This window comes from Pleurodeles waltl, chromosome 8 (assembly GCF_031143425.1).
Source record: "Pleurodeles waltl isolate 20211129_DDA chromosome 8, aPleWal1.hap1.20221129, whole genome shotgun sequence".
Lineage (NCBI taxonomy): Eukaryota > Metazoa > Chordata > Amphibia > Caudata > Salamandridae > Pleurodeles > Pleurodeles waltl.
In genome coordinates this window covers 1,160,440,395-1,160,465,712 of record NC_090447.1, presented here as the reverse complement: position 1 = coordinate 1,160,465,712, position 25,318 = coordinate 1,160,440,395, and the positions used below count along the sequence as shown (strand labels likewise).

At 46.7% G+C, this 25,318-nt stretch overlaps 1 protein-coding gene across 1 annotated transcript in view; it reads left to right on the top strand.

The window, feature by feature from the left end:
* LRRC63 (leucine rich repeat containing 63) overlaps nucleotides 1-25,318 on the top strand; it is a 358,867-nt gene that overhangs the window by 222,412 nt on the left and 111,137 nt on the right. The window contains exon 7 of the mRNA XM_069205393.1: nucleotides 19,221-19,336. Within this exon, the coding sequence (XP_069061494.1) occupies nucleotides 19,221-19,336 (116 nt within the window). The remainder of the gene's footprint in view (nucleotides 1-19,220; nucleotides 19,337-25,318) is intronic.

Below are 25,318 nucleotides of genomic sequence, written 5' to 3'. Positions count from 1 at the left end.
TCTTGTGTTAGGATTTGTTATGGTGTATAAAGATGAAGTGCAGCACACCATAGAATGTGATCCAGTACTCATTCAGGTTGCCACAGTGCACTCTGTGCGCAACATTATGTTGATTTCAGGTTGATTATGTCACAAACTAACAAAGAGGATGATAAACATCTAGAAATCTTCTGAACGTACCTGCGTTCTGTACATATGTTTAGACTGTAATGAGGCAAATATCCCTAATCTGCTTAAATGTTGAATAATTCTGCGTGCATCCAGTAAATTGGCCTTACCGAGGCATTCTCTGCTCTCTCAGCAGCAGTAGGGAAAACAATACTAGCACTGTAAGCAGCTAGTATCACATTTCTGTCTGGAATGGAGCACCAGGTTCTTGTAGAGGGAGAAAAGTTATGGCCATCTTGAAGGAAGGACTCTGCGAAGAAAGTGCTGAATAAGAAAATGTATTTCTCATGAGAAAATCACAAGTATTCGGTATAGGGAATTCTCCAGGCCATTTTTGCCTTTTAGACAGAATAAGCATAGCACCTCGCCACCACGTTCATGGACCTGAGAAGAACATAAAGAAGTCTCCCTCTCTGAAGAAGGCCCATCTGACTGCTTGATACTGGATGCTGAGGGAGCCCTGACTGGAAAGAGACGGGGTACCTAAAAGCCTTTCCTTTGGGTCAGTAGGAGCAGCAGTTAGACCTGAAGAGGAGTGGGAGAGGATTCTGAGGTTACTCCAGATAAGGTACATCCTTAGCAGGCAATACTTCCAGGTTTGTCTGACTCAATGCGTTTTGCTTCGAAGTCAAAGTTGTCAGTGAGACCCTCAGTGAAGATATATAGCCTGGTGGAGAACCGCCTGGCTACAGTATCCAGTCACGCTCCTCAAGCAGATTTTGAGAAACAGAATAACATCCAAGTCTCAAGCTTTGAATCTGGTTCACAAAAAGCAATCTGCGTGCAGAGATTTCAGCACATTAAGATTTCCACCTTTGCACAGCTGTAGATGTCTGTTCAGATGGCATTCACCAACTCCAAGCTGAACTAGTCACTCAATAATAGAACTTACAAGTCTGTACTAGAAGTGAATATATAACTTTAAAATTACTAGTAGTAACATCATTGCTGTATTTTAGAATTTCGCCTATGGGCTGCAATCTCCACAGCTGAGGTGGCGATTGCCTCCACTATTGAAAACTCAGAATGGGAAAATATAGGGAAACAGCATTCGCCACACCTTAATGACACACACCTGTTAAACAGTAATCCTGCACACACATAAATACAACCCATACTGTATGCCCTGTTCTCTTCCCCTCTGCTACATTTCTTTACTGGCTGACTGAAACCCAGAGACCTGCTACCTCTTCAGAGAATGTTAATGGAAATTTAAGCAGCATACTGTCACTTCATACAGGTCTACAGGTGCCAGAAAATTAAGACTAGTAGCAGAAAAGAAGATTATAGGCTAAATATTCATGTCAACAGTGGCATCACAACAGATCGAGGCTTTTATGGAGACCATGTTGAGCATCTGTGGCACTCTGCCAGATCCCTATGGTGTACTTTCGGACTACAAGGATCCACAATGGCCACTAGTTGGGCTACTGCTGTCAGATCTGTCCTTAGTGCCATCTGTGCCCCTCATGCTCACTTCGACTTCATACCAGCATCAGTGCTGACATCGTCTCTGGCCCCAAAATCTGCATAAGTCCCTTCAACATTGATGCCTGTCCCAGCACCATCAGCACCGGGGGACGACCCTATACCGATTTGGGCATCTGACTCTGAGATTAATTCTTTCTGGTCTCGACCAAGGCATCACTGGAATCCACGTTGACGCGTCTGCTCCTTATTCATTTTAATTTGAGCAGAACATTACCCTGCCTTGGAACGATCATCAAGTCCTCTATTAGCTGTTTGCTTTACATTCTGGTCAGGATCTGCTGACCATTTGGAAATGACAGTGCTGGTGATGGGTATGTGTTACCCCCACACTATGATGACTATAATTTGCATGTAGACCTGCAAGGAGGCCAGTGGGCTTTATACAGTCGCTCACAGTGGATTGATTTTTTTCCCTCCACCATCAACAGAAGAAAGTGCTTTCTTTGCTGTGGTCATTAAAAGTGCAGTGCAGGGCTTGGACCTACAACTTCCCTCTGCACAGGTCAAAACTAACATCCTAATAGAGGTCCTGCAACATGGGCATGCTTCCTCTGAGCCCTTGTTGTCCTTTAATGAAGCCCTGTTTGATACCTGGTTGGGCACATTGACTGAGCCTTGTTTGTCCTACATCTCCTCTTCTAGGTCAGCAGGCAGGTTGCCAGGCACCACAGGCCAGCACCAGGCAACTCTGAGTTCCTGACCTAACATCCCACTCCTCAGAGTCTGGTTGTTCAAACCCCTACCACCAAGGTAAAACCCAACTCTTTCCCTACAACCCCTCTGGATAGAGAGTGAAAAATGCTTTTTCCTCCCAATTTGTGTATATTTAACATTTTCCTTATTTAACATCTAATAGTAGGCACAGTGCACATATGTTCTAAATAAAAGACACAAATAAAGGCGATACATGTGAAGCGGGTTCATAAGGCAATTAATAAAGAGAGTTGCATTAAGGCACCTTACTGTTAAAAAAGAGTAGATGCCAATGTAGTCCGCTCGACCAGCACTGCTGTAAGTGATGTCTACCTAACCAGACATAGGAGACCAAGAAAAAAGAAAACATAACAATCACTGAAACAAAGTAAAACTGAGGTGAGGAAATGCAGACATTATGGGGGTCATTCCGACCGCTGGTTTCCCTTTTCTGACCGCGGCTTTACCGCCGCGGTCAGAATTGGCCAGGAAGCACCGCCAGCCTGTTGGCGGTGCTTCCCTGGTCGTTGGCCCTGGCGGTCAATGACCGCCAGGGTCAGAATGACCCCCTATATATGTACATTGCCATGGTGTGCACAGGCCATAGAGCTGTATACTCTTTGGTGAGAATTTCACAACAGAAGGCAAATTTGAAGATTAGGAGCATAATTAATCAATCAATCAGTACATTTGTAGAGTGTGCTACTCACCCATGAGGGTCTCAAGGCGCTTGAGGGGGGTGAGCTGCTTTTGCTCGAACAGACAGGTTTTGAGGTGTCTCCTGAAGGTCAGCAGGTCCTTGGTCTGCCGTAAGTGGATGGGGAGGTTGTTCCAGGTCTTGGCGGCGAGGTAGGAGAATGATATGCCGCCAGTTGTTGTCCTGTGGATGCGTGAGACGGCGAGGGCGAGGTCGGCGGATCGGAGCTGTCGGTTCGGGGTGCAGAAGGTGAGTCGTTCATTGAGGTATGCTGGTCTGGCATTGTGGAGTGCTTTGTGGGCGTGGTAGAAGAGCTTGAAGGTGATCCTCTTGTTCACGGGGAGCCAGTGTAGGTCTTGCAGGTGGGCTGTGATGTGGCTGTGGCGGAGGATGTCGAGGATGCGGCATGCGGAGTAATTCTGTATGCGTTGTATTCTTTTCTGGAGATTGGCTGTGGTTCCTGCATAGAGAGCGTCGTAGTTCTGGTTTTGGTGGGGCTCCACCTGTAGATCTTGCGGAGCATGTGGAGGGTGTTGAATCAAGAGGATTCGACGGCGTTGACTTGCTGGGTCATGGAGAGCGATGAGTCTAGGATGAAACCCAGGTTGTGTACGTGATTGGTGGGTGTCGGTGCGGCTCCCACTGTGGTCAGCCACCAGGAGTCGTCCCAGGCGGAGGGGGTGGGGCCGAGGATGAGGACCTCTGTCTTGTCCGAGTTCAGCTTTAGGTGACTGTCCTCCATCCAGTTGGCCACGGCCTTCATTCCTTCATGGAGGTTGGTTTTGGCGGTGGACCGGGTCCTTGGTGAGGGAAACGATCAGCAGGGTGTCGCCGGCGTATGAGACGATTTTGAGGTTGTGGGATCGGATGTGCTCTAACCATTCACTATGGGCAGGATGTGGCTAAATGTCATTTTGTTTGGCCTGGACACCACTGATTGCTTAAGTCTAGCAGCTGGTAATAGCATTGTCCTCAGTTACCATGCTTGAATGGAACTATCAGATTCTGGGGATGTTTAGGCCTACTGTATGTATATGCCATTTGACACCTCTTTTGAGAAAGCGGGTTCTGCACCGGAATGCTTCATTGAAAGTCAAGCCACAATGCATTCTTTAGGGCTTTTGGGTCATACAAGGCTGCTTTCTCAACAAACCAGCCCTTTTCAGTGATTCTACAGAGGTTTGACAGACAAACAACCCCAGGCCTCTCATTGGTGCAAAAAGCCCCCCAGTCCTTTCGGGGTAGAGGGCAGAGATCTCGCAGACAACTTGCTGGTCAGCCAAGCTGTCTTAGCTTGCCCTTAGCAGCTCACAAACACCCTGTAAGAGGTTGCACCCAACATTTTCTCAGATGTGGCAATCAATTACATCAGATAGATGGGTCCGCCAAATTGTCCAATGGGGCTGCTGCCCTCCATTCCTTTTCAACCCGCTGCATCTTCCACCTTCACCAGAGTGACTTTTAAAAGACCACTTGGTCCTTTTGTTGCAGCAAGTGCAGGCTCTCTTTCTGGCCTCGGAAATAGAGCCTGAGTGTTCTTCCCATTTCAGTGTGCAGAAGAAGGACAACAGCCTATAATTTGTATCCTCTGAATACCTTCCTGCTGAAGGACAAATTCAAGATGCTCACATTGGCCCAGGTTTTTTTCTACCCTGGACCCAGGCGACTGAATGGTAGGGTAGTCCTGGTCCTGCAGGATTGGTATTTTCATATACTTATCCTTCAGTCCCACATGTGTTACCTGCAGTTCCAAGAAGGCCAGCAGCATTTCCACTTGCTGTGCTCCCTTTTAGCATTACTAGTACCCCTTGGGTGCTTTTGAAAGTGATTGCAGTGATCACTGCACATCTTCTGAGGTCCGGGATAGTGGTTTGCTCTACCTCAATGACAGCTTTGCCACCTCCAGATGATGGTGACCCTCCAGACATTGTTGGTGTTCACTATCAACGTGCCAAACTCATACCTGATGCCTTCCCTTTCATTGAAGCCATTCTAAATATGCTTGTAGTTTAGAGCCTTCTCTCCTTAATAAGGTGTCCAGGACATTTGGGCACTGGGTGTCAGTGAGGATGGCTCTGAGACATTCTGCTCATCGACAGTGCCTGGTGACATATGCAGGTTCTGCAGTAGGTTCTAAAGTCTTATTGGGCCCAGCACCGAGGGGTACTCTCCAAGTCCATCCAAGCTGCAGAGGAGGCTGCAAAAGATCTGCAGGGTTGAGTGCTTGACCGTTTTTCCAGCAGAAGACCCCTCTTCATTTCCCACCCACAGTAGATGGTGGGGACGGATGAGTTACTGGTGGGGTGGGGACACCATCTAGGAGTGATTGAAATCAGAGGACTCTGGTCTCTGGCAGAGCACAGACTGCACATCTGTTGGAGTTGAGGGGCATCTGCCTGACGTTGAAGGCCTTTCTGCCATCTATGAAGGGGAGAATGGTGCAGGTTCTCACAGTCAGCACAACCGCCATGTGGTACTAAAACAGGCTGAGCGGAGGCTCTTCACCTCTAGAGTTGGCTGGACCATTAGGACATATCTCTGGTCGTGACCCACCTGGCAGGACCCTTGAATGAAAGGTTGGATGAACTCAGCCAATGACATCTGGCAGATCACATAGAATTACTTCTTCCTGAGGTGGCAAAGGGAATCTTCCAAGCACAGGAGAGCAGGGATTCTGTACACTTTTCTGCCACTGCCTCTCTTGCCTCGTTCTTTTGAAATCATTAATGACTGAGCTCATGTCATTCTAGTGGCTCTGGACTGCACCATGATAGTGTGGTACCAGGAACATCTGAGCATGAGCATTTGTCCTTCGAAGAGGGTACCTCTTCAGGATGACTTTCTGTCGTAACAGCACAGCAGTTCTTTTTATGCGTTTGCTTGACTAGTGATCCTTAATTAAATCATCTGTTATGATGAAGTTTTTAAAGGTTTGACACATATGCTTCCTCCAAAACCCTTGGTGATTCCACAATTTGATCTCAGTTTGGTCCTGACTTTCTTCATGTGCTCTCCTTATGAGCCGATGTATAGCTGCCTGTTAGCCCACCTCAAAAGTGAGCTTCAGACCTTCTGTGTGCAACCGCTTTACACCACCTTTTTTCCAGGCAAATTGGTGTTGACGACCAGGATGGCTTTTTTGCCAAAACTCATGACTCCTTTTCACGATGGACAGTCCATCACTATACCAATGTTTGTTGCTTCGCCTCGCCCCTCGAAGGAGGAGGAGAGACTCCATCAAATGGACGTCAAAAGAGCTAGGAGGTTTTACAGCAATTGCACTAACGACCATTGGGTCGATGAGCAGTTCTTTTTGGGGTTCCTGTGACTCAAAGACAGACAAGGTGCTGCATAAAAGTACTATGTTGAGATGGAAGTCCTGTGTATTAAGATCTGCAACCCATTAAAGAGAAGCAGCACCCAGCAGGATTGAGGGCTCATTTCACCAGGGTCAAGGCTTCTACAATGTCGTTAGCACATGCTGTGCCTGTTCTGAAAATGTATTTGTCATACTGCAGCCTGCACACCAGTGTACATGTTCACAAAAGCCAGATCTGATGAAAGGGGCACTTCATCCATTTGGTCTGTCAGGGCATTTTGGACTGAGACAGTCCACAGACCTGCTACCTTAGGGGTACTGCTTTGGTATCTGTTCTAAAGGCGAGGACTTTTCAGTTAGAAAAGAACAATTTGCTTAACTTCAGTAAAGTTCTTTCTGGTGGATACTTTATCTAACTGCAGATTTCTCACTGCCCTCCCATCTCCCTCATCTGTGGAATGGTCTATCTTCCTATCTAAAAAGGTCACAATCTAGAGATCTGTAAACTGATAACTATGATTATATTTTGGGCTCATATAGTCAAGAAAGAAAATTACATCAGCACACTGGGGTGGCATCTATATCAGATCCACTCGGTTACATCCAGGGTGGGACAAAATCAGCATGGAGCCACACGGACACCACCTACCAGCATGCAGGAACACTGGTGTGAAAAGCTTCTGGATCCAGTCTGGCATCCACTGATTATTCTAAAGGGCAGGAATCTGCTGTTAGATTGAGTATCCACCAGAAAGTGTTTCCGAAGGTCAATAACTTGTAAATGTGTTATATATTATGGTAAACTAGGAAATTCAGATACAGATACATGCAGTGCAAGTGTGATTTCTTTAAATTTGCTTAGTAGCTACATGTAACCCAAATCCCCAGCAACCAGCTGACATGCAGTATGACTGTCGGGAAATGTAGCTGTCATGTGCACCTAGGTGAGGAAAGACAGCATATATCAGTAAAGCAGCCCCTGGCATCAACAGCTTGGAATTTGATAGAGTGTTAGTGGTGAATGTTCTGGAAATGATGTTCCCTGTGGTAGGGAGGCTGAAGTGGCACATGCGTGCAATCAGTGACCTTTAACAATATAAGGAAGTATGCAGGAGCATAGAATGTCTTTGCCTCCCATTGCTGTTCCACCAATGACTGTGGCATGGTGTAACCTGAGGCACATGACTGGTGATGTATCCAAGTAGAAGCCACTTGTAGCTTGATTAGCAGGCCTGTGAGATGACCACAGTCTCCCCACTGTCCCTCTGGAAAGATCCAGTGGTCAGGAAATGGAGTGCAGTTTGTATTATGCCATGTACAGGCATGTCCTGGAGTCGGATGTAGGTGCAATGGGCTACTTCTCCCAATCTGCAATCCTGTTAAAGATGTGGAGAGAAGCAATATCTAACAATGCCTTCTTTCCTGGAAATTCCAAGGGGGTTGATCCTCTGCCTGTAAATCCTCTTTCCCTTTCCTCCTAAAATAAGTGTGTCTCTAAAAGAGGGTCAAGGCATGAAAGATATTTATAATTACGATAAAAATACTTACTTGGTCTGTGATTTGCTTTTATAGATGGGCAGACGAGATGTGATTTGTTAATGTTGTAATGACTTTCACTTGTCGGGTGGTCTTGCCGAGTCCTGACTGTTCACTCCTCCAGTCACCCTTTCAGTAGCATGTGTGTTGTATGTGAATGAATCTTTGCATCAATATACGGTCCGTTGTGATAGTAGATATATTTAATGTCACGCTGAATATTTATTTTTTAATTCTCTTTATTTTCATTTTTCCACCATGTGGTAGAATTAAGTTCTAAAAGAGAGGCCTGCAATACCAGTGATTGGTCATGTGTGCTGTGTGACTTACTCCAGTGCTTTGCTGCACTGGATCTAATCCTATTTGGTTGTTGTACTCAGGTGGTACTACAAAATGCAAGATTGCATCACTATTCTTCAATAGTGGGTGGAGGCCCTCTGCACCATCTCATGGCTATGGCCCTCATTAAAACACTGGCGGTCGGTGATAAAGTGACAGTAATACCGCCAACAGGCTGGCGATAACAACCCCCAAATTATGACCATGACGGAAAGATCTCCGAAAGACAGCCAACGTACCACACCGACCGCCAGGGCGGAAACAACAGCCACCACGGCAGTAGCTGCCTACAGCCAAGCAGAAGTCAAAGACAATCCGCCACCTTTTCCAGGGCGGTACCAATGCCATCAAAAGCCTATCGGAAACACTTTACAGAAGTGAAAGGACTCACCATTGGAAACACAGGGAAGAACCACGCCGCCATGGAACCCGAACTGCAAGTTTTCCCAATTACATTCTACGCCATGCTCCACCACAAACGCCGGCAAGACGACAACGGTGATTACAGCCACCTAGCACACAAGAGCGGGAGGAAGGAAAACGAGAGTGACACACACACGCAACATACACACCCCAGACACACACACAGTACACACAAACAGCTGCCCAAGAAAACAAGTTAATACCCATAAATAGGCTGAATAATGCAAGGACAACAGGGATTTACTAAAGTGATTGTAATAAGATCAACACAATATTAATAATAATTTTACCAATGCAACAGATATGTACAAATGTACATACAAAAAAGGGACACTGCCCAGTTCTCAGTTCACGTGGGCCACATGGCCGCAGGGCAAAGTCCAAGGCCCCACTCGTTACCTGCATCAATACGGAGAGAACACTGCAGGGGCATCAGTTGGCAAATGTGCAGAAACCTCGGGGAGGAGGGGGGCACCTCAGCTGGATGCGGAAACAAGACCACTGGTTCTGGAGGGGGCAACAAGCCCTGTGCTTGGTCCTAGGGAGTGCAAGGCAACAGTCTCTCGAGTGGGTGTCTTCCGCACTAGTTCTGGAGGGGCCAACAAGCCCTGTTCTTGGTCCTGGGGAGTGCAAGGCCACAGTCTCTCAGGTGGGTGTCTTCCCAACTGGTTCTAGAGGGGTGCAACATGCCCTGTGCTTGGTCCTGGAGTGCAAGGCCACAGTCTCTCAGGTGGGTGTCTTCCCCACTTGTTCTGGAGGGGACAGACCGCACAGCAGCCCATAGAGGCTGGATCCCATTGCGTCCGCTGGCGGTGACAGCTGCACTGTGGTGGTGGTGGAGGTAATGGGAGGCTCCTGCTCAGCCCCTGCACCCTGCGATGGCTGCACTGTGGTGGTGGTAGTGGGAGGCTCCTGCTCAGCCCTTGCACCCTGCGATGGCTGCACTGTGGTGGTGGTGGTAGTGGGAGGCTCCTGCTCAGCCCCTGCACCCTGCAATGACTGCACTGTGGTGGTGGTGGTGGTGGTAGTGGGAGGCTCCTGCTCAGCCCCTGCACTCACTGATGGCTGCACAACCACGGTTGGTGGTTGGGGCTCTGTCACAGCTGCTGGTGCAGGAGGCTCCTTCCCCTTCTTGCCTGCTGGTGCAGGCTCCTTCCCCTTTCTGCTGGGTGGTGCAGGCTCCTTCCTCTTTCTGCTGGCTTGTGCAGACTCCTTCCCCTTTCTGCTGGCTGCTGCAGGCTCCTTTCCCTTTCTCCTGGCTGCTGCAGGCTCCTTCCCCTTCAGTATTTGTGCCCTGGAATCCTTTCCACCACAAGTGGGTGCAGATGGAAGTGGGCCCGTGGACTGCGTGGCTGAGGTGCTTGGCTGGGTTCTTGATACCCTGGCCATACATGCAGGACAGGGGGAGGGGTAGGGAAGAGGTAAATGGTGGAAAGGAAAAGCCTTTTAGGGACATTGGGGTGGGAAGAGGGGGACGTAATGGGAGTGAAGGATGAGGAAGTGGTTGCTGGAGGTGTTTGCTGGATTTGGGTGCAGGGGCTGCATGCTGTTGTGAGGTGGATGGCTGTTGGGTGTCTCAGTGCTTGCGTTTGTGTACCTTAGGAGGGGGGAGAGACACGGTGGTAGAGGACACAGGACACGTGTGCATGACTGTTGTGGAGGTGTCTGCCAGTGAGGTGTCTGTTCTGCTTGGTGTGGTGGTGATGCAGGTGGTAGATGATGATGATGATGATGTAGTGCATGCAGGTGTGAGTGTGGACGTAATTGGGTGGGAGGTGGAGTAGGAGGAAGAGGGGGAGACAGTGGAAACAGTGGATGTTGTTGTGTCTGCAACTGGATGGTGTTTGTGTGAGTGCCTGTTGGATGAAGTGTGGTGCATGTGTTTGCCTGTGACACTCCTGTGTGCATGCTCGTCAGGCTGTGTGCTTGGGATGGGTTGGGGTTGAGGAGAATGGGACTGGGAAGTGAAAGTTGGAGGGGGACGGTAGAAACAGGAACAATGGCTGCCATCAGAGCCTGAATCGATCTCTGTTGGGCCACCAATTCAGTGTGAATGCCCTCCAGGAATGCGTTGGATTGTTGCATCTGGGCTGACAGTCCATGGACGGCATTCACAATGGTTGATTGCCCTACAGAGATGGATCTCAGGAGGTCAATAGCCTCCTCACTCAGGGCAGCAGGGCTCACTGGGGCGCAGGGCCTGAGGTGCCTGGGGCGAAGGAGATGCCCACTCTCCCGGGTGAGCGGGCACGGGCAACTTGCTGAGGGGCTGCTGGGAGGGCGGTGATGGTACGGGGGTGGCAGCTGTACCTGTAGGTGGGGTGGTCACAGAGGTGTCCACCACCACCAGGGAGCTCCCATCAGAGGAGCTATCAGAGTCTGTATTGTCCCCTCCAGTCTCCGCCATGTCTGGCCTGGCCTAGGGGCACCCACTGACACACAACCACCACCCGGGTACCACCCCATCAGGCGTAAGCTGTAATGATAGCCACTGTACTCACCTCCTTGTGGCTGCTGTGTTGCCCTCAAACACCCATCCAGCTCTGGATAGTCCACTATCAGTATGCAGGCCTTCATGGGGTCGGGGTTCGATGGGCACCCCTTCCTCGTTGGGAGGCCATCCCCAGCAGGGCCTCCGGGGTCTTCTGTGCCCAGCGTCTCAGGTCATCCCACCGTTTGCAACAGTGGGTGCTCCACCTGCCATAGACCCCCAGAATCCCTACCTCCTTGGCGATGGCACGCTATATACCCTTCTTTTGATGGGCGATGACCTGCAGAGGCAAAACAGACAGGAGAACACCATTAAACAAACAGTCCAGCCTGTCACACACATGGCCCACCATACCCCTTTCCATCACCACTGGCTCATACATAGCCCAGCTCACAACATGTACACCGCCAACAGATAATCCAGCCCCTTACACAATGCCTTCACGCACATCTCCATGCATCCATGCCACATGCATCGTGCCCACAGTGTACTCACCTATTGGTCTTGGGGCCTATACAGAAGTCCTTACTGGGGTAGGACCCCATCCACCAATTGCTCCAACTCCTCCGAAGTGAAGGCTGGGGCCCATTCCCCGGTCACACGGGCCATGGTAGGTTCCAGACACAGGTCACAGCAGCACATGCAGTGTAGGTCCTCTCCTATGGAAGGTCCGGTAACAAGTGAGGAATCAGATAGAAAATGGAGGTCACGTCCTTGGTGGTGCATACTGTCACCACTGGCGTAGATCACCATTGTCCACTTTAACCCATTGGGCCAATGATAACCAATGAGGAGTTGCACTGCGGTTCCTGATCACCTCCCGCCACAACGCACAACGTCAGCGGAATTACCTCACTTCCACTTGTCCCTCCACACAGGACAGGCGGACACCATTTTGGGGGGGGGGGGGGGGGGTGGCAGCCCTATGGAATAATGCTGCATCTCAGGAGAAATAGGCACATACTGGGCAAATCACACTGACCCATTACATGTTTACAGAATGCAAACTACTGTTGTGGCTCCATTGTTCAGTTTGTGACAGGCTCCTCACTCTTTTGTCCCATAGATTCCTACCTCTGCGGATGAATAGGAGATGGAGACATACCCCTGTGTACAGACCCCCGGTGGACTTGGCTACACTGGAGGACAAGCACATAATACCCACCTATAGATTGGACAGGGCCACAATCACAGAGCTGTGTGCCCAATTGGAGCCTGACCTGATATCTGCTATCCGTCACCCCACCGGGATCCCCCCTCTTGTGCAAGTGCTATCAGTACTACATTTCCTGCCAACTGGTTCTTTCCAAGTGACAGTGGGCTTGGCAGCAGAAATGTCACAGCCAATGTTCTCAATAGTGCTGACAAGATTATTTTCTGCCCTGATAAATCACATGTGCAGCTACGTTGCATTCCCCCAGGTTGAGGATTTGGCCACTGTGAAGGCCGAGTTTTATGCAGTGGGACTTATCCCCAATATAATTGGAGCGATTGATGGAACACATATTGCATTTGTCCCCCCCTCGCCAGAATGAACAGGTGTTCAGGAATCGTAAGAGTTTCCACTCCATGAATGTGCAAATGGTGTGTTTGGCGGACCAGTACATCTTCCACGTCAATGCTAAGTATCCTGGGTCAGTGCATGATGCCTTTGTCCTAAGGAATAGCAGCATCCCAAATTTGATGGTCCATCTACAGAAGGACAGGGTGTGGCTTATAGGTGAGCCCTGGTTCCCACCCAGTATCTGTTGGTGTATGGGTATGGTGTGGGCCATATAGCATAGTGTGTGGCTAAATGTTGTCCCTCAATAATTGCAGGTGACTCTGGTTACCCAAACCTATCATGGCTGCTGACCCCTGTGAGGAATACCAGGACAAGGGCAGAACGTTATGACGTTACGTAATGAGGCACATGGGCGAACCAGAAGGATAATTGACATAACCTTTGCCTCCTGAAGGCTAGGTTTCGGTGCCTGCATCTAACAGGTGGATCCCTGTGCTACTCACCCAAGAAGGTCTGCCAGATAGTAGTGGCATGCTGAATGTTGCACAACCCCTCAGACGCCATGTCCCTTTTCTGCAGGAGGAGGAGACTGGAGATGCCCCTGTGGCAACAGTGGACCCTGTGGACAGTGAGGATGAAGATGAGGACAACAGAACATCAGTGTTCCGTCAGTACTTCCAATGACACACAGGTAAGACAGTGTAACTTTACATTTCAATGACTTTGGTTGCATTCTGTGTGGCATTGGCATGCTGGTAATTCCCAATTCAATGCCCACTTACTGTTCCCTCTGGTTATTCATTTTGCAGATGTTGGTTGTTAGACCTGACAGCCTTAGGGGGGTCACTTCTAACTTTTTGTCTGCCTCCCTCCACTTTTTAGATACTGTTTTTGCTGTTTTTTAGACTCTGCTCACTTTACCACTGTTAACCAGTGCTAAAGTGCATATGTTCTCTCCCTTTAAACATGGTAACATTGGATCATACCCAATTGTACTATTTAATGTACTTATAAGTCCCTAGTAGAGTGCACTATATGTGCCCAGGGCCTGTAGATGAAATGCTACTAGTGGACCTGCAGCACTGGTTGTGCCACCCACTGAAGTAGCACCCTTAACCTTGTTTCAGCCCTGCCATTGCAAGGCCTATGTGTGCAGTTTCACTGCCAATTCGACTTTGTATTTAAAAGTACTTGCCAAGCCTAAAATTCCCCTTTTTCTACCTATAAGTCACCCCTAAGATATGCCCAAGGTAACCCCTAGGGCAGGGTGCTGTGTAGGCAAAAGGCAGGAAATGTACCTGTGTAGTTTACATGTCCTGGTAGTGTAAAACTCCTAAATTCGTTTTTACACTGCTGTGAGGCCTGCTCCCTTCATAGGCTAACATTGGAGCTTCCCTCATATATTGTTTGAGGGAAGCTCTGATGTTAGCCTATGGAGGGAGCTGCTGGTCTGAAAGGAGTAGGAAGGTCATGTTTACTATGGCCAGAATGATGATACAAAATCCTGCTAACTGGTGAAGTTCGATTTAATATTACTATTTTAGAAATGCCACTTTTAGAAAGTGAGCATTTCTCTGCACTTAAATCCTGCTGTGCCTTACAGTCCACATCTGGCTGGGTTTAGTTGACAGCTCCCTTGTGCATTCACTTAGACACACACAAAACACAGTATACTCAGCCTCACTTGCATACATCTGCATTTTGAATGGGTCTTCCTGGGCTGGGAGGGTGGAGGGCCTGACACTTGCATGTCAAAGGACAGTAGCTTACCCTCACACAAAGGACTGCCACACTCCCTACTGAGACCCTGGCAGACAGGATTGAACTGAAAGGGCACCTTGTGCACTTCTAAGCCACTCTTCGAAGTCTCCCCCACTTCAAAGGCACATTTGGGTATTTAAACAAGGCCTCTGCCCCTATCAACTCAGACACTTCCTGGAGAAGAAACCTGAACCAGAACCTGCATCCTGCCAAGAAGAACTGCCTTGCTTCCCAAAGGACTCACCTGTCTGCTTTCTGTGAAGGACTGCTGCCTTGCTGCTCTCTGGCTGTGGTGAAGGCGTGCTCTCCAAGGGCTTGGATAGAGCTTGCCTCCTGTTGCCAGAAGTCTCAGGACCAAAGACTTCATCTCTGCAAGAAGGACTCCTTGTGCGGCGAAATTCGATGCACAGCCTGCCAGAAACGACGCACAGCCTGCACGCAGTGAAAATGTCACTGGACAGCCGAGCCAAAATGGCGCAGCCCGACATCCAGAGGGGAATCGACGCAGCGCCTACCGTGCAGTAGAAAATTTGATGCACCGCCCACCGGATCGACGCAGCTCCTGTGACTTTGTCCTGCCAGCATAGGAAATCCACGCTTCATCCCTGGGGAATCCGAAAACCCCGCAACCCGAAGAGGATCCACGACCGAGCATCAGAAATTGACACACAGCCATCCCTGCGTGAAAACTAAATGACGCATCGCCGTGTGCGGCCCAAGCAATCGACGCACACCCCTTTGTTTCCACGCATCTCCTCCTACGCGGTTCTTTGAGGAGATTATGCACGTGCACCAGGTACTTTGTGCTTGAAAGAGACTTTGTTTGCTTTTAAAAGACTTAAGACACTTTATATCACTTTTACAGTGATATCTGAACATATACGTATTGCATTTTAATTGTTTTGACCTGCATCGTATCAGATAAATATTATATATTTTTCTAAACACTGTGTGGTGTATTTTTGTTGTGCTATATGGTGTTATTGTAAGATTTATTGCACAAATACTTTACACATTGCCTTCTAGTTTAAGCCTGACTGCTCAGTGCCAAGCTACAACAGGGTGGGCAGGGGATAATTTGGATTGATTGTGATTTACCCTGACTGGAGTGAGGGTCCTTGCTTGGACAGGTGATAACCTGACTGCCAACCAAAGACCACATTTCTAACATTGGTGATATGGAAAATACTCCTGGTGTGATCACTACAGCCAGCTACAGGTTATTAATCTACGCTCATTCTACGTACAGTTCATTTGCAATGGTTGTACCTGTTTCAAACAATACATATTTGATATACATGACATACTCAAAATCAATTTTTGTCAAATGGTGTTTATTGAAGTGCTAACATATAGGGGGAAAGTGCGATGGGGTGATGATGGAGGAAAGTCCAGGGTATTGTTCCAAGTCTGTTTGTAGCACAGGTGCATTGTCCAAGGGCACATAGGAAGGAGAGCAATGGAAGTTCAAGGTGGACAGGGTGACTGAGTAGGACACAAGGGGGGGAAATCAGGAGAGTCTCATTTCCTGGTGGGGGTCTTGGCAAGTGTCTCTGGCTTCTGTCTGGATCACAGGGAACGTTTGCAGGGTGGTTCACCTTCTGCAGGTGGAGGGGTGCTGGTGGCCTGTCAGTCCTGTGGTCGGTCCTCCTGGTCAACAGCGGAAGTGGAAGGCTGTTCAGATGACTGGCTAGTGGCAGAGGGGCCTCTGGTGTGAGACTGCCTCCCTCATAATGTTGGCCATATCTGCCAGCACCCCTTCTATGGAGATCAGGGTGTTGCTGATGGCCTGCAAGTCCTCCCTGATCCCCTGGTACCATCCCTCCTGCAGCAGCTTGTTCTCCTGCACATTGTCCAGGATCTGGCCCATCGTGTCTTGGGAATGTTGGTAGGCTCTCAGGATCTCGGAGAGTGCCTCCTGGAGAGTCAGTTCCCTGGGCCTGTCTTCCCCCTGGCACACACCACTCCTCCCAGATTCCCTGTTGGCTTGTGCCTCTGTCCTCTGAACCGTGTGCCCACTGCCACTGACCCCAGGTCACTGATTGTCTTGGGTATGAGGTGCAGCCTTGGGTCCCTGTTCAGGTGGGCACACTGCTGATTGACGTGTTCTGGGGACAGAGGTGTGGGTATGCAGGGTGGGTGTTGTGGTGGTGTTTCCTGATGCAGGAGGTTCTGTGGTGGTCTGTGACTGGGCTTGGGCAACCGGCTGTCCATTGGACCCTGATGGGCCAGGTAGATCGTCCAGATCCTGAAGTCCAGAGTTACTGTCATCCCTGTGGGCCTCTTCAGTTGGGGGACTGGATAGCGCTGGCACCGCCTCTCCGGTGACATTGCCTGGGGTACTTGTGGGGATGTAAATGATGTGTTATGGTTGATGTGTATGAGATATTGTACATCCCTGGCTTCCCCTCTATGGTTGGTTTTGCCCTGCCAGCTTTCACTTTTGTATGTTAGTGTATGGTGGGATTTTTAGTCCTCTATGCTGTGCATGCTTTAGTGATGAGTGTCAATGCAGGGCTGTGAGGGGTGTCCATGCATTGGTACAGCATGCAGGGCTTGGCATTGGTATTAGTGAGATGTGATGGTGGAGTGTGTAGGATGTAGTGGAGTGATGGGAGTGAGGTCGAGGGTATGTGATGGCATGCAGGTAGGCGGGTGATAATAGTAGAGAGTTGTCTTACCAGAGTCCAGTCCTCCTCCGACTCTGGCCAGGCCCTCAGGATGCAGTATTGCCAAGACTTGCTCCTCCCATGCTGTGAGTTGTGGGGGAGGAGGTGGGGGTCCACCGCCAGTCCTCTGTATAGTGAGCTTGTGTCTTGCTGCTATGGAACATACCTTCCCCCATAGGTCATTTCACCTCTTCCTGATGTCGTCCCTTGTTCTGGGGTGCTGTCCCACGGCATTCACCCTGTCCACGATCCTCTGCCATAGCTCCTTCTTCCTAGCTATAGATATTTGCTGCACCTGTGCTCCAAATAGCTGTGGCTCTATCCTGACAATTTCCTCCACCATGACCCTTAGCTCCTCCTCTGTGAAACGGGGGTGTCTTCGTGGTGCCATGGGTGTTATGTGTGGTGTGTTGGTGGGGGTGTGTTGGGTAATGTTTTGGGGTGTGTGATGTGGAGTGCGTGAGTGGTGTATGGGTGTGAGTGGTGTGTGGCTCTAGTTGTGTCAGTGGTCTTGGTGTCTGTCTGGTGGCAATGATTTGTAATCGTAAAGGGTTGTGGGTACTGTGGGTGTGTGTTTTATAGTGGTGTGGGTGTGGTGTGTGTATGGGTGTCAGGTGTGTGTTGTTTGAATTGTCCAGTGTGGTGGTGTTTTGTCTGTGGGTGTCCATTGTGAGTGTGGCGTTATGTACCGCCAATGGTTTACCGCTGTTGAATGTCAGCCATGTCGTGGGTCATAATGAGGTGGGCGTTGTTCTGTTGGCGTAACGGTGTGGGTTTTGATACCGCCACTTTAGCAATGACCTTTCGTCTGGCGGATTTGTGTATGTGGCTGAATTCTGTCAGATTGATGTGTGTGTATCATAATATGGTGAACGGATATCTCGCGCCACCGCAGTAAGTTGGCGGCCTTCAGTGTGGCGATAAGCGGCATTTACAGCCAATGTCATAATGAGGGCCTATGTCTTTTTGCTATTAATAGTACTATAGCATTACTTGTTTTTATATAGCCCTTCATCCTACACTCCTGCAGTTTCTAAGTGAGGGAAATAACAGATGTTACTATTACCGATTCACGGTACTCAATTAACCTATCTTCAGGAGCATGTAGCCAGTACGGTCCAATTGCCACAACGAGTCTGGCGGTCCTAGGACTGCCAGACTTGTAATGAAGGCCTGAATGTGTTTTTCAGATAGGAAATAACTCCTCATGCATTGGAATGGGAACATTTCCTAGAAGGTGCAGTGAGTCACCCAACAGCTAAAAGCATGAGGTAAGAGAATAATACTTGTCTTAGTTGTCCAATTCCCACTCTTCTGTTTGTTAAAGAATTGGTACAGTGTTTCTTTGAGACACCTGCTCTATCAAGCCAGAACTAAAAATCAGTCCACATGGTAGAAATTACAGCACATGTTTTTCAAATATGTTGGTGATATGCTTTCAGGACTGGATCATGGCAGTCCATCTCTCCCTAATAGCAGCTGATCGGGAAATGGGTGAAATCCCAGTGGTTAGTCTGGCCTGTTTCGCTGTGTGTTGGGTTGCGTGCACTCCTGCTGCAACTGCCTGTGCTTTGCATCCTTAGGGGTACATGCACTAATGCTGCTGCCTGTATTGTACATATTATGTATGTTAGTGAGTCTGTAATGTTTTAAGTTCACCAAATCCACAAAGAATGGCTTTGACTATGGTTGTCATACAGTATGCACAAACCGCAGGCCTTTAACGTTTACGTGAAGTCTCATTGTGTTATGTTTCAAAATGTTTCCGCTAGGGACTATGTCATACATGAAAGGAAAAACATCTAGAAAATAATTGTTGAGCTCTTTCAAAGAATAGTAAATTGAACCGCATGGCATGCCCTACCATTTTCTTCCCAAACATCAGTTATTCTCTGTTATAATGTTATAAACGACGCTTAGCTGTCACAAACATGTCCAACAATTATGTTTATTCCAAACGTGCCAATTAAACAATTTTGCCTAATTTAGGGAAAATAAATGGTTGGAGAGATCACTATACCCTCTTTACTGAACAGAGGTCTTTAAGGGAGGGAAGTCGAGATGACTTATGATCTTGCAATGACTGTAAAGCTGAATATTTTCTCATTTTCTAAATATTTGTTTTGCAGGCTTGACAAAGCTTCGTGATGTGACAAATGCTTATTCTGGGGGAGAAACGATCACACCTTCTGAATTCGCTGTTTTAGATAGCTTTGCTCAAGGAGGGCTTTCCCTTGAGCTTAAGGTATATATATTTATATATATTTTTGTTAAACAGATTATCACCAGGCAAATATTTTAATCTGATATCTGGCAACAAACAAGATATGTATTAAGGCGTGAGGTTGACTCATAATATATGAATTTATGTCACAAGTGTTGTTCATTATGGTATTCCCATTATTCTTCGAATTAATTATTCAAAAGGGCAACTCCGTTTTTTTCCCTTTCTAAAATTATTGACTGTGCTGGGGTGTCAGGTCTAGTATTCACTTTAGTATTTAGTGTGCAGATCAAGCTATATGAGAAGGCAAGTCCCTACAAACTTGACAGGCTACGTAATACTAACATATCATCAATATAACTTGGCAAGTAAAACTTAAAAAATATAATGGACCAGAGAAATTAAGTGAAGGCAGAGATATTTGGGTGCTGCAGGGTTAAGTGAGAATTGAACTTCAAAAAAGTTCAGAAATTTAGTAGCAATGGAGCCGCACAAGTGTTCATAGCAGGGAGTTCCATTTTTTATGATTGAGGACTATAAGTTTTTTTAAATGTTGGTTTTTCCTGGCTTTCAAAATTTTGAGTCTAAACAGGTCTTTATTTCTTGTGTTTTTTCAGTATGCTGCTAATTTAGGTTTCTTGGATAGCTACCGCATGCTGTCTTTTCCACTCTATCTTAGTATGATCATTGAGGCCATGTTGAATGAAGAAATGCATCCGCTTCTGTTTCTTTAGTTCTTGTTTTTTGTTTGATCGTCACTACATATCATTATGGCAAATGTTTAAAGTTTCTACAGGAATTTGTTTATGTATGTGACTTTTGTTTAACCATATGTAACAGTGTAAAATGTTTTTAGGTAACTAAACTTTTGAAACTGCTATTTTGTAAACTGCCTTTATGATGTACTAACTTTTTGTGTATAGTTCTGAGATTAACTTTTGGGTCTTATTTGCTCTATGTGTACATTGAAAAATAAATAAAAAACGTTTAAAGTGGAGCATCTTAATGGAGATTCAATACAATTAACATTTTATTTGGCATCCTGTGGGAGTCATTGTAGGGTTTTGAGCAGAAAGTTGGTGCAGTATATTTTTGTAACTCTAAAATCAATTGAGGACTTGTACGGAGAATGACTTTGAGAGGAAGCAATGTACCATTTTGATTCCATCTTTCTGGAGCCTGGGTCTGTACTGCGGAGCGGAAATGGTCTGAGTGCAGAAGGTGTAAGAAAGTGTATTGTTAATTGGGATAAATGGGAGTCCATCATAAGGAATAATGCCACAGGCTTGTTAAGCGTTTTGAAGCAGCTCTTCTTGATCACTTTTGAGGCTCCGAGGACATCAGGGACAGCATTCCAGGTTGAAGACTCAATCCAAAGGAGGCCAGCAGTAAGGTGCATTTTAGGTTCAGTTGCTACTGGTCAGCTGGTACCTCAGGAAAAGGCCTCTTATATCTTGTTCTGTCCCTGTTGCCACAAAGGAGGTCAGTCAACTGATCCTTGGATTCCACTTCTTATTCATTGGTCCAAGTGGGAGCATGTCTCCACACAGGCCTCAGACAGCAAGTGTAGTCCTCTCCTGTTCATCCAGAGATCCAGTGAGTGTTCTGGTGTGCTGTGGGTGAGGTGTCACATTTGTCAAATTCACTATCTAGTGAGTGTGTGTGACTCCCGAACATGCCCTAACCAATGAGGAAAAGGTTCCCAGGGCAAACCTTCCCACTTTTGCAGCACATCCTGTTTGACTTACCACAAAATTACCCACAGTGCACTATTCTAAATAAAATCCAAGATGACGCCACTTTTTTGCCCATTGAGGTGGCTTGGGTGCCAGGCGTTTAGGGAACTGAGCAGCCCTTCCTCCTCAGCTACAGCAAACTGGTTCTGGGACTTAATTCCCCTCTCACTTGGATTGTGGCAAGCTGGGACCAGAGAGCCTAGGAAACAAAAACCTTCTGTTCCCCAGCTTTCCCTTTACTCATACATGTGAATGGGCATCCATCACCTTGGTCCCTTTCAGATTAATGAACTTCCTGAACCCTTCCCAGCTGCAATTCATGAGCTGATGTGTCTCATACCTCACACTCAAGTCCTCCTGCTAAAAGGCAAAAGCCATTGTTTCTGCTATGGGAGCTGTTTTTTAACTTAATTACGGGGAAAGACTGACCAATCGGCTGCTGGCATGATAATGCTAATTAGCCACTGGAAGTCCAGGCAGACAAAGTCCAACTTTCTTAAATTCATTTTTCCTCTATATATATTTTTTACAAATCTTACTTCACCACTGATTATAGTTTTTAGTAAACATTAAACATGTGTTTCAGTTTTTCCAATAGCTAGTCCCAAAGCAAATATAGCAAAACTGTGGTTTTATTCTGAACTTTTATTTTTTACCAAGACAGCTACATCCCTTAATACTGAACAATACTTTTGGGGCTAATTATTGTAGGTACATTACAAAACTAAATTTGTGCATGTGCATTTAAATACTAGGTACTCTCCCTTGTGGACTGCAAGTTTTATTTAGCAATGGCTTATTTAGTGCGTAAAAAAAGGACTCTTTCCTGACAAATAGTTATTTTGACAGGTTCACTTGCAGATTTAAAAAGCTGCAGTATTCAGGCTACACAGGTAAGCCTGACCCGCATGATAATTGCTGCAGTCCATAGGTGACAGTTAACTTTCCATGCCATTGCTGTAGCTAACTGGGGGGGTTTACTATGATTCTACTATAAAGTTAAATAAGTAACTGAGAGATTAGCTAATTTTACCATGTTTTAGGGGTCAGAGCCCAAACAGTGGGACCAGTATGCAGAGTTCAACCAGCATTACCAGTCAAAAATACGGTTTACGACATGAAAAAGAGGCAGTTTCACACAGGACGTTTTTAATTTACCTATTGACTGTTGGTATAGTCTAACAATTATTGTTATGACAGATCCCCTGACCCTTGCCTCTGGGTTTCATTTCCAGGGTTTGACTCAGATTAAATCTATGGGGTTTGGAATGATGCATTTTGTAGTAGTCAATTCTTAAGGGACATTGTTGTTTACTGGCCTGGGTATAGGAAAATAACTCAGTAATAGTGAGCTCAGTTTCAGAATGAGGTTACCCACCATTAACTCTTAATTAGATATTACTTCAAAATATTCATGTCATACTTTGATAGGAACATCAGTTGTAAAGATGGATGTTATCTGCATACTGATGAACCACAGTGTCCACGCTTGCCCCCAGGACTCCCAGAAGCTCCACATACATATGGGAGATAGGTTTGATCTATTAAGTAAATCACAAGTCAGTGCGAAAGCAGGGGGCCTTGGTGTTTTCCTTTTTACAAATTGGAACTTTTCTAAGTGGAAGAAAGCAATCTAATCTTGGACCTTAACAACCATCCCCAACATTACAGATAGATTAATCATAACTATTTTGTGATCCAATACATCAAAGTCCACCAATTGATAAAAGGGTGCAAGGAAACATCCTCCATGCTGCAAAGTAACACATCCAGCACTCGCAAAGCCACTTCCTGTATGTTACTTTCTTAGTTGGGCATTGCAAATTTGTAAAACAAAATGGATTATTTTGAAAATAGAATCTTTTTCACAATGGATCTACAATACATGTTCCCATTATCATGGAGAAAATGAGGTGGCACCTGTAAGTCCGGTGGGGCCATTTACACTTGGTGCAGTGTGGATGTTGAATGGCACTTTAGCAAATGCTGCATTTTCCAAACATACTGTATGCAGAGCGCGCTACAATTCCCTAGATTAGGTCTGCCACTAAAACTGCCATATGCCAGTAGAAAATGTCAGAGCCTTCCTTGAGTCACGGCTGCAAAATATTTCATGTTTCAAGTTCTGTGTTTGAGATTATGAAGCAGTGCGCAGTGTCAGAGACTGGAACAGTAGGCAGTCTATACAGTAAACAATGTTAGAAATGGGGTTTCTGGCTGGCTAGGGTATGCACCTAAACCAGGGCTTTACACACCCAAGATAACCCCTGCCCACCCCCTTGGTAGCTTGGCACGAGCAGTCAGGCCTATCTCATAGGCAATGTGTAAAGCGATTGCACAACCCACATGATGCAATATGTACACCACAAAGGAAACACAACACCAAGTTATATAAAAATAAACTGTATTATACACAACATCATTAGACCAAACACAAAATGTCAGAATACCCTGCCACACAAGCAGTTCTCGGAACATTACTCAGTACTCTGCAAAAGCCAGCAGTAGTCACATAAAACACATAGGGTACTGGTTATTTTGCAACATAAGCAGTAGTCAGGAAAACATTGTTATCACCAAAATGCACATATCATGGTAAAACACCTATCCCCAGAAATGTCAAACAACATCATAAATGTCCATAAAAATGAAACATCAGAGGAACACATGGCAGGTCATGAAAACTTCCTAGTATGCTCATGTCATCATCATCACTGTACCACATTATCATGACTGCACCTGCGATGAAACATCACCCGTAAGTACACATGCTGCAGTGAACCCATACACATAGAGGCCTCAACATTATCACAAGGACTCTCTGCAGTAGAAAGCAGGTCATCCATCTGTAGGGCAGGCGCACCCGTGGTGCTATCATTTAATGGGTGGTATCACACACACCCGGTCTAGCACAGGAGCTCCTGCATTCCTATCCGGTGGAATGTAGTACTTATAATCATGAGGAGCTCACGCTCTCCTATCGCAACAAAAGTTGGCACCAGGGGAAAAGGGCTGGACAGGCATGGGGACTTCCATCCAGGGTGGCCACGCCAACCTCCCAGCTGGAATCCTGTCCAAATGGGGGGCGAGACTTAAACAGAGGGACTTACCCTCGATCCCTAGGGTCCTGCACCTGGAGGTTCCCCACTCCTCAGATGGGGGTCACCTTGTCTCCTTAACCCTCAGCTGGGCGTGGCCTCCGTTGATGCTTTCCTACTGCCCGGTGAGGAACCGAGGCATACACAGCCTCCCTCGCCTCGGGGGACCACGCGTCTCATCCCCTGCTGCAATGCTTCCTCCTTCATGGAACCCTGGGGAGGCCCGTCCCCTCTCTCCCTCCACAGGCAGGGGCTGCCCACAGAAGGGAACTAGTAGCATTTAATTTACATGCTGTCAGAGTCACCAGATCCTCGGGGTATGTGCACGTTCCCAACACGTCCACCACTGAACAGCTCCAAGACTCTGATAGATAAATCACAGAGACTGAGAGAGTTCAAGAGGGGAAGAGGGGATTAGGAAGGGAACAGCTGGGAAGGAGACCTGTAGTAAGAAAAAGGTTAGAACACACAATATGAAAATTAAATCTCCTGAAATCAATACTAGACTATGATTCTAAGCCTAGTCACTCTGAAAACATGAACAATCAAAGAGTTAAGTTTAAAATGACTAAGTTTCAAGATGGCCGGATACCTGTAAGGGAATCAAGATGAATTAAATGAAAACTTTCTTATTCAAGTACTTTCCTTTACATGAGAATCAGAAAAAACATTCTGACTAAATTTTAAACCAGTCATATAAATCCTGTTTTGAGAATGTATATAGGACCATACAATATTGCATCTAGAAACTCTGGCCTTCTGTGTACTCTTAAAATGTTTCAACACAAATTGTGCATATTGCAGATATATATATATATATATATATATTAAACACCATAAAAGGATTGTGCACCATGAATAACACAATATGGATACAGGAAACATATCACATAACTTGTCAACTCGAATATTACATAATAAATATCTTAGAATAGTGGCATACAATAAACAACATGAAATAAACTTGAGGAGAGAATCGTGCGTCTTGCCGATTCGAGTGTCACCATGTAAAATACCAAGAAATGGTAGCACGCAATGAATATCAAAGTCAAATCATCATTAATCGAATCGCGCGTCTTGCCGATTCGTAAAACACAATGTAAATGTCAAGAAATAACAGTTCACAATAAATAACAAGATCAAAGTACAATGAAACGAATCGCGCTTCT